The sequence below is a fragment of the Sphaeramia orbicularis genome, chromosome 16, assembly GCF_902148855.1.
Source record: "Sphaeramia orbicularis chromosome 16, fSphaOr1.1, whole genome shotgun sequence".
NCBI classification, from domain to species: Eukaryota; Metazoa; Chordata; class Actinopteri; order Kurtiformes; family Apogonidae; genus Sphaeramia; species Sphaeramia orbicularis.
In genome coordinates this window covers 32,361,420-32,370,726 of record NC_043972.1, presented here as the reverse complement: position 1 = coordinate 32,370,726, position 9,307 = coordinate 32,361,420, and the positions used below count along the sequence as shown (strand labels likewise).

Sequence of the window (9,307 nt, the reverse complement as noted above, 5' to 3'; positions counted from 1 at the left end):
GGGTGGAGGGGGGGGTGGAGAGCTGTCTGAGGCGCTCTATTGATGACCTCACGGTAAAATGTGGCAGTGCGGCAGGACGAGGCCGCTGATTGGTCGCCCGTGTCACAGCGGCACTTCAAAGCCGGAGAGGAGCCTACAATTGTGGAAGAATGGGCGGAACACATCATTGTATTGCACACCTCTAAAAAAACAGTGCTCTGATTCATAAATATAAAAAGATCCTCTGAGGAGGGCAGTGTTTTTGTGTGATGGCAACTTCACTTCTAGGGGTGAGTCTAAAGGACTTTCTTACTGGTTTAATTAGTTCTTGTCATTGTCCGGCGCAGAGGGATTAAACTTACAGCCTGCACAAAGTAGCAGCAAAGGCAGTGCGTTACTTATATTTTCCCCGAAAGCTGCTTGGTTGGAGAAAGCTGAGGCTCTGTTGAGTGAATAGAAGTTAGAAGTTGGTGCTCCAGAACGCGCATGTTTTGCTTGGTGTCCTGTTTGGCATGCATTTCTAAACGCTGTCCGTCGTATTTGACTTGTCTGCTTTGTGTTCATCCAGGTAGGAAGTGGTAAAAGTTTCCAGAGCTGATACCCTTAAGGTTGGGAGAGTTGTTTTTTTTTGGTATCCCAGCCTAGTAATATCCGTTTTTAACCTCCTCTTTCTGGATAAAATAGCCGATTGCATTTCATTCCGTGCGTAATGAACCTGTTAACTTGTCAGACTGAGCCGTCACTTACTTGTTTTTCTTGTGTTTTCAGGAGGAGCCGAGATTAGGATCGACTCCTTTAGCCATGTTAGCTGCAACATGTAATAAAATAGGGAGCCCGAGCCCTTCACCGTCAACTATTTCGGATAATTCCTCATCGTTTGGAAAAGGCTTCCATCCGTGGAAAAGAGCCGCGGCGAGCAGCTGCAGCCTGGGATCCGGCCTGTCCGGGTTCGGGGTGTCCCGTAATGGATCCGGTATCTCGGACTCTTTCGGCACCAACAGCTCAAACGGATCCAGTGCTTTTTCCCTCACGTCTGGTACATCTTCTAGTTCCCACTTTGGAAACGATTATTCTGTTTTCCAAGCCTCCGTTTCGAGCAGCTCTCAAGAGTCAAGTCACCAGCCGGTTTTCATTTCCAAGGTGCACACTTCGGTGGACAGTTTGCAGGGCATCTATCCAAGGATGAGCGTTGCGCATCCCTATGAGTCCTGGTTCAAGTCGTCTCATCCCGGTATCCCCACAGGAGAGGTTGGAACCACCGGAGCCTCTGCGTGGTGGGATGTGGGAGCGGGATGGATTGATGTTCAGAACCCTAATGGAGCAGCACTACAAACATCCTTACATTCCGGTGGACTCCAGACATCCTTGCACTCTCCTCTAGGCGGATATAATTCTGACTACTCCAGTTTAAGTCACTCTGCTTTCAGTACAAGTCCCTCTCCACACCTGTTGACAACCGGGCAGCACCTGATGGACGGTTTCAAGCCGGTCTTATCCTCTTATCCGGACACCAGCCCCTCTCCGTTAACCGGAGCAGGGGGGACTATGCTCTCCGGGGGTCCACCTGCGTCTTTGGCGGGGTCCCCGAGGTCATCTGCTCGGCGGTATTCGGGCAGAGCCACCTGCGACTGTCCAAACTGTCAGGAGGCGGAGAGACTGGGACCGGCGGGCGCAAGCCTCCGGAGAAAAGGACTCCACAGCTGCCACATTCCCGGCTGTGGAAAGGTTTACGGGAAAACGTCGCACCTAAAGGCGCACTTGAGGTGGCACACCGGCGAGAGGCCGTTTGTGTGCAACTGGCTCTTTTGCGGAAAGAGATTCACGCGTTCCGACGAGCTCCAGCGACATTTACGCACGCATACCGGGGAGAAAAGATTCGCCTGCCCGGTGTGCAACAAGAGATTTATGCGGAGCGATCACCTGAGTAAACATGTAAAAACTCACAGCGCCGGGGGATCCGCCGGCTCTGGCTCCGGGGGCAGCGGAGGGAAGAGGGGGAGTGATACCGACAGCGAGCACAGCGCACCGGGAAGCCCTCCGTGCCATTCCCCGGACCTGTTGCACCCACCCGAGTCAACCCAGGGAGTAGGCATGAACGGCCTCTAACTCTCCTCAGTGAAGGACAGACTGTAAAACAACACGGTGTTGTGATAGAATTGTCCGTGGGGACGTGGACGTGGAAGTGGACATACTTCGGTGTGTGCGAAAATGCTTCACCCTGAGTGTTGTCATTTGATAAGAGATTAGGCCTACGCGTTTCTTTGACTTTTTCAAGTGTTTCAGACTACTAATTGTATAATTTCATAGCTGTACCATCACAAACTTCTCATTAATCCATCTGCGGTGTGGAAGTGTAATCAAGTTTTTGTGCGCACAGTTGACAAAGGGCGCACAACTTTTTGCAGCCTTATCCTGAACCCTTGATGTTTTATTTCCCAGGGTACTAAACATAAAAAAGACAGAAACACGCTGCTGTGGAAAATTAGAACCTGCAAAGTTGTGTTACTTGCTGTCATACATATTGTTCAAAACCAAACTCTGGCACTTTATTATCCAGCAGAAATGATTCTTTTCTGTCCCTCTGTTCGAACAACCAGGCCTGTACCTGTAGAGTATGGTAAGAAATAGGATGATGGGATACTTTTCTTATATCTGTCTAATCCCATCAGCCCAGTGATAATGTGAGAGCAGTTGTAGGTTTATATCACATATTGTTATTCACTCCACAGTATGTGCGCCAAGCCAAGTTTGTAAGTAGGCCAGTCGAAGTAACTTACTTTTCACTTCGCTGCAAAATGTGTTGTATATAATGAGAAATGTAGGTTAGAATAATTACAGACCAATGTAAAGGTGAGTAATGTATTTGTCCAGGAGACGATTTTGTATAGGTATTTCTAGTTGTATATTGACTCTAGTAAATATTTGAAAATATACGGAAATGTACTTGGATTTTTCTTTGACATGATATGAAATGTATTGTGGGAAGTTATATTTAACCACGAGTTTTCTTGTATTTAGGGGTCTATCATTAGGCGCACTTTGAATTTATTTGTAAGGTTTTGAAATCATTTACTGTTTACCCACTCATTTAATTTAAGTACGCATGTTGTAAAGTGATTTTTAATTTTACAATGATTTTCTTTCCCCGAGAATGGCTTTTTATGTAAGCCACTCAATAAAGTCAGTATGGATTCAGAATCAGTTGATCGACTCAGTTTGTTTGATTGTTGAGTCGATAAAATCGGGTTTTCCTCTATGAAATGATTAGTTTGAGTAGTTTTGAATATTATCATGACACGACACGTATTTTTTTATTTTGTTTTTGTTTAAGGTATAAATATTGCGCTGATGTATGTTTGCGCATTTTACAGGTTCATGAGGCCAGAGAAGAAAAGGCCTTTAACATTAGCAGGGCCTCAAGAAAATTATTTAATTTTTGTTTTCTAATTGAACGTTTCATTTTCTAAAATGCTGACTCATATAAAGCAAAATTCGGGTAGAACTTCGTTATTCTCGGTCCTTTTCTTCAGAGCATGAAAATGAAACCAATGTTGAGGCCGAAGTCAACACAGGTCAACCTTCACGCCTGTTCATGTTAAATCAGTCCAAGTACAACAGAGTGCGCTCAAAGTTGTTGTATTTGACCGTATTTGTAAAACTAAACGGCCTACTGTATTTCTATTAGAGATATTCACCATAAATAACGTTTTTTCCCATCTTGAGGTTTAAACTTTATTTGGGTTTGCAGATATTATTCAATTGAACGTTGCAATTTACGCATGCATTTTAGCGGTAAAATATGGTGTAGATTTAATATTTGCATAAAAGCTGTTTTCACTGACAGTAGTCTCTGATGAAATAAAAAAAAAAAAAAATTAAAATATTACAAATTAGATTAATAAAATGAATCCATTTTAGCATTATCTGAAGTTGAGACCATATATTTGACTACCAAAATTCAGCATGATCACTTATCACATGCTTCAACAAGTTTGGATATTGTATAAATTAATTTTGTAGAATTTTATGTTATAAACAATGTACTTAAAAACTTAGAAACCTCTGAAATGATGTGTAGCGCACTGGGTATAATATCTGTAAATGGATTTCAGAATTACGCATTTTCTTACATTTGGGCATGAGTTGGAAATTGTATCTTCTTTTATGTACAGCTAGTACACAATATAACAACTATTTTTCCCTCTTTAAAAAGAAAATATAATTTTTTCCCTTTAGTATTAACGCACCTAATTTCAATCGTGCAATCTGTATTACACTTTGCGCAATGATGCTGTTTTTTTCCCTTAAAATGTCAGAAAAACAGATTACAGTTGCTAATATATTTTTTTTTTTTTTAAAAATATGTATATATATATATATATATATATATATATATATTTTTTTTTTTTTTTTTTTTTCAAGCTCTTTGAATTTTGTTTCCTGTTGTGAAAGACAAACTGAATCCAGTATCCTTCAAAGTTGTTAGAACAGTTTTTATTTTCAGACTAATAGCGCCATCCAGCGTTTGTAAGTTTTACCAACAATGGCTAAAATTACTCCAACCCTGAACCATTCCTCTTGTACGTGCTTGAGGTGACAGTTTAATTTTTAGTTTTATTTTAGGATAGGCACTGCTGAGATGTTTTACACAATCTTAATTTTGCTGCCAGTGAGTCACTTGGCACACTTTTACATAACTGTGCAATAGGTCGACACTAAAAGTGAAAATTTTGTAAATGAAATGCACTTAAGAGATCAGCGTGTGGAACAATCCTGAATGTGTTACACATTAGATACAAGCATCGAAAACAGCAACAGTGATCACAAGTCCCTGCACTTTTCCTTCTTCTTTCTCTTTTTGTACAAAAGAGATCAAGTGTTGTCATCCCGTCTGGCCATGAGACATCATTCACAATTGTGAAAAAAATCTGAAAATAAATGGACTCTTCACGGATAAGCCTTTCAACTAATTTTTCCAAACTGCTATGTTATACTGAGCGTCAACCCCCCTTTTTCTGTCAAATATACGAGTGCAAAAACACAGACATATAAAGAACTGGTACCGTCTCCATAAGCTCCTCCTGAGATTGTTCTCCTCTTTTCTCATGATTCGTTCCATGCATTCGAGCAGAAAACACTGCAACAATCAAGTTAAGAGAAGATGAAGTTAGGTTCAGTGTTGTTATGTTAAACCTATGCACACAGTAACGCAGAGGAGCAGAATTCAGAGTATTTACGCCTCAGTAGGGTCAAAGACACAAGCAAGAAAAAAAATAGCACTATTTAGTGCTTGCAGTGGATTTCTACATTGGACTTTGTGATGAAATGCTGGGTGCCATAAGTATGTAAGTAAATAAGTGAATAAATAAAGGTAACAAGTCCAAGTACATCAGTTGAAACAGAAATGGGATGGAATAAATCTAGGGCTGCAGTTAATCAAATCACATTCATTTCACATTATCATCCTGTGCAAGTACAAAATGCTTCAGTTTAAAGGGCCAAATTAAGATAGTTTTTAGGGTGATTTGAGAATAAAAATGGGGGAAAAAACAAAACAAAACAAAAAAAAAACCCCTGCTGTTATTTTGTATGCACACTACAAAAAAGGGTGTCTAAAAACAAGATAAAAACATTAAATCTGAGGAAAAAGGTACTCAAAACAAGCGAAATATCTGTCCATGTAGCAAGATAATTTCACCTGACAAGATTTCTTGAATTAAAATTGTTAAATCTAGAAATAAGCATGTCTACAGATGTAGGAACACTTAAAATAAGAAATGAACTCTTAAAACAAGATAAATTATCTAACACCTCTAAATCTAAGTTGTTGTTTTCTTTTTTTTTTTTTATCTTGGTAAGAACCAAATAATTTGCAGTGTAGTGATACTGAGCACAGAGAAGTTCTGTGGGAAAACATGCACACGGTTTTCCACAGCAACTGTAATGTTTTTGCATTTTTTATGCTAGTTTAAGTTTCTACATCTGACTTGACCCTCTAAATAAGTACCCTATCTTTCCTTGATGATGAAGCAAGCAATATTGTCCACAATAATTCAAATATGACATTTCTACCCCATACACCTTTAAATTAAACTGCTTCATTACGATTTAAACACACTTTAAATACACTTAAGTACATTACAGAAGCATAAATGAATCAGTGTTAGTAGATCATTCTGACAGATATAAATGTAATGCTTTCAATAAAGTGCTCATTAAATATGATCAGTTTTGTGTGTAAGAGAACAGAACTCTGTGTTGTATAAGTACCTTTCCAATCTGTTACATACGTGGTCCTCAGGGGAACGTCCTGCAGGTGACCACATCTGAATTTGGTGAGCCTCAGTGAAGTCCACACACATGCCATGATGAGGACGGTACGCTGCCAAATGTGGATGAAGGCCACAATAACAGCTATGGTTAGAGCACAGAGTGAGTTGGCACCCAAACACAGTCTGATCCAGTCATCTAGAAAACATAAAAGACGGACCTACACAAATAGCAAAACACCACTTTCAGATCAGGTATATTATGGTAAATGTGTATAATGCGTTAATGAAATTAAAACAGAGCCATGGTCTCTACTGGGGTTGAATTGAAGGTGCACAGAAAAGCCAGATGCTCTCGATATGATTACATTTATTTGGATTTTTTTGGCTCCACCTGCAAATCACAGTATTGTGGTAATACCCCTCAGTGACAATCCATCTGTGGTCAGCTCTGTGGTTGAACCCACCTACTGCTCTGTCATTGTCATCAAACCAACCAGTGCGCCGACAAAAGGAATTTGACAAGAACCAGAGGTTAGTCAAAAATAATTAACAGTAATTGAAACACTGACAGTGGCATCCTTTTACAATGTTTTCGGCAATTTTGATTAATTTACCTCAGTTGGTGTTTTCACCTGTCTGACTAAAACACCTCCACCACCACTGTGACAAACTCTGCTGGTTTTCACACTTCCAACCCTGATTTAATGACATTATTACATTATTGAATGAAAAATAAACGTGGGCTGATTTCTGTTCAACGTGGACTACAAAAAAAACAAAACAAAAAAACTGCCCCAGTGAGTTGCCACAGTCATGGGTGCAAATAAGTGTCAGACTACTCCACCTACAATGCGAAGCTGTGAGACAGTAGGTGAAGACTGAATCAGCAGGAGTTTTCTTCATTTTTTTTAATGTTACTAAGATTTTTTTTAAATTTTTTTTTTCTTAATCTTAAACACCAATGGTGGCCAAACATATAGTGACTACATTATAGGTTTAAAAGTGACTAAACAGATGGACACCAAAACACAACAAAAATCCTGTAAGATTAGTAACATCAAACATCATGATCTTTGTGTCCATGAAACTCCACTGTCCCTGTGTGTGACCTCATACTCTCACTTTACCTGTTGCTGTGTGTGTGTATATATATATATATATATATATATATATATATATATATATATATATATATATATATATATATATATGTATACACACACACACACACACACACATATGTATGTGTGTATATATATATATATACACACATACATATGTGTGTGTGTGTGTGTGTGTGTGTATATATATATATATATATATATATATATACACACACACACATATGTATGTGTGTATATATATATATATATATATATATATATATATATATATATATATCATTAGCTTGTGCCCGTAATGTTGTTGTTAGTTCTAATTTCTACCATTAAAAAAAAAAAAAAAAAAATCCTTCACTGGTACGAGCAGGCAATTGTAGAGAAATGGCGCCCCCAAGTGGTGCAAATATGTGAGTTCAAACATCATTATTCGCTTTAATATCCTCCTTTGACACAGCAATGCATTTTTCTCCTCTGGAGGAGGAAAAGTTTCAGTTTTACTTAAAAAATAATGCTGTCCATTGCAAAAGGACATCCCATTAAAAATACCTAAAAATAGGCTTAATTTTTAAAATGTATTTGAAAAAACTTTTACATTATGCAGTTTCCAATCAAGACTGTTTAATGTAAAAAAGCTAAAAACTTTCACTTTCCTAGGTCTCAGGAGAATACAGCATTACAGCTTAGAAAATGTTACTGAGCTACTGACTTACTATATACTGACTATATTACTGTGACAATTTCCCACTCAGACAACACACTTTCAATAGTTTGATAACATAAATAGAAGTTAGATTTTGTTGATGAGTTGCTAGTCTGAAGCGTGGAAGTGAATTTGTAAAGAAAATATCAGTAGTTTGCTAAGATTTGTCCTCTCTTTCACATATCAGAGCTTATAATTGCTGCAGTTGTGTTTTTGTGGAATGTGGAAGGCATGTACATTTTATCCATTGCACTATAGCATATATACACAACAGCCAAAATATTAAAGTGAAAAACTGAACATATTCAACCATTAGGGTTTTTTAAAGATTGAATGAAATTATTTATTCTAATGATTTGTAAAATGTTTAATAGTATTGCTTAAACCTTTGCTGCTGCAAACAGTGAACACAAAAATCAACTATTATAATCTACTCAAGTGTACTTAGTTGCATTCCTTCAACACTAACTCCTTTTGGTTGCTGAGGTCAGCAGTGCTGTGGTCAGAACAGGGACTGTTTAAAGTTAAGCATGCATATTCATCAGCAAAAATAACTGTTAAATTAAATTAATGTGGCTGTAACATTCAAAAGATCTACTCCAAATTTTCTGCAAATGTAGCATGTTTTAAAGGTCTTGTTCCACTATTATTTCTAACATTTTAACAATTTATGATCTATTCATGCTCATCACAGTGCATGTGTATAAACAGTGAGATAACATGATCTGAGTCTGTGATGACACTGTTTGGTTGATCTAGTCACTCAAAATAGCAGTGATACTGACAAACAGCAAAATCAATAAAACCCAGTGAGTCCTATTTGTAAGCATCCCAAATAAATGACAAAGTAAAAGAGGCACTTGGCCTTTCTATATGGTTACATGTCCCTTTTTAATATACTTAACCACCGTAAACTGCACCTGTTTGTGTTGCTATCATTACTCACTCTGTTGTCGGTGTAGCTTTATGCTAATGCTACATATTCATATTCATCTAAATGCTTACAGAATGGGTTAACTTTGTTTCCCGTCTGTTTCTGTATCAGTTGTCTTCCAGCCGTGTGATAAGGTTTATTTGGAGTCTCTTTTTTCGCACGCTTATCACCAAACACGGCACTGTCGAAACCACAGGTAGCCTATCGCCGAGTTTCAGGTGTTGCAAGTCTAGCGCGTAAACACAGAGGTGCATCTTGGGTATTGTAGTTTGTAAACCTGAGAGGCCACTCCTACGGTGCC

At 38.5% G+C, this 9,307-nt stretch overlaps 1 protein-coding gene and 1 long non-coding RNA gene across 2 annotated transcripts; one reads left to right on the top strand and one right to left on the bottom strand.

The window, feature by feature from the left end:
- Nucleotides 1–248: 248 nt before the first annotated feature.
- Nucleotides 249–2,085, top strand: sp8b (sp8 transcription factor b). The gene is made up of 2 exons (XM_030158583.1): nucleotides 249–269; nucleotides 748–2,085. The coding sequence occupies exons 1-2, from the start codon at nucleotides 249–251 to the stop codon at nucleotides 2,083–2,085; spliced, it is 1,359 nt and encodes a 452-aa protein (XP_030014443.1).
- A 2,607-nt stretch (nucleotides 2,086–4,692) lies between these two features.
- Nucleotides 4,693–9,184, bottom strand: LOC115435055 (uncharacterized). The gene is made up of 3 exons (XR_003937639.1): nucleotides 9,078–9,184; nucleotides 6,250–6,361; nucleotides 4,693–5,116 (listed from the first exon to the last, which is right to left on the bottom strand). It is a non-coding gene; the product is annotated as an uncharacterized LOC115435055 (long non-coding RNA).
- Nucleotides 9,185–9,307: the final 123 nt, after the last annotated feature.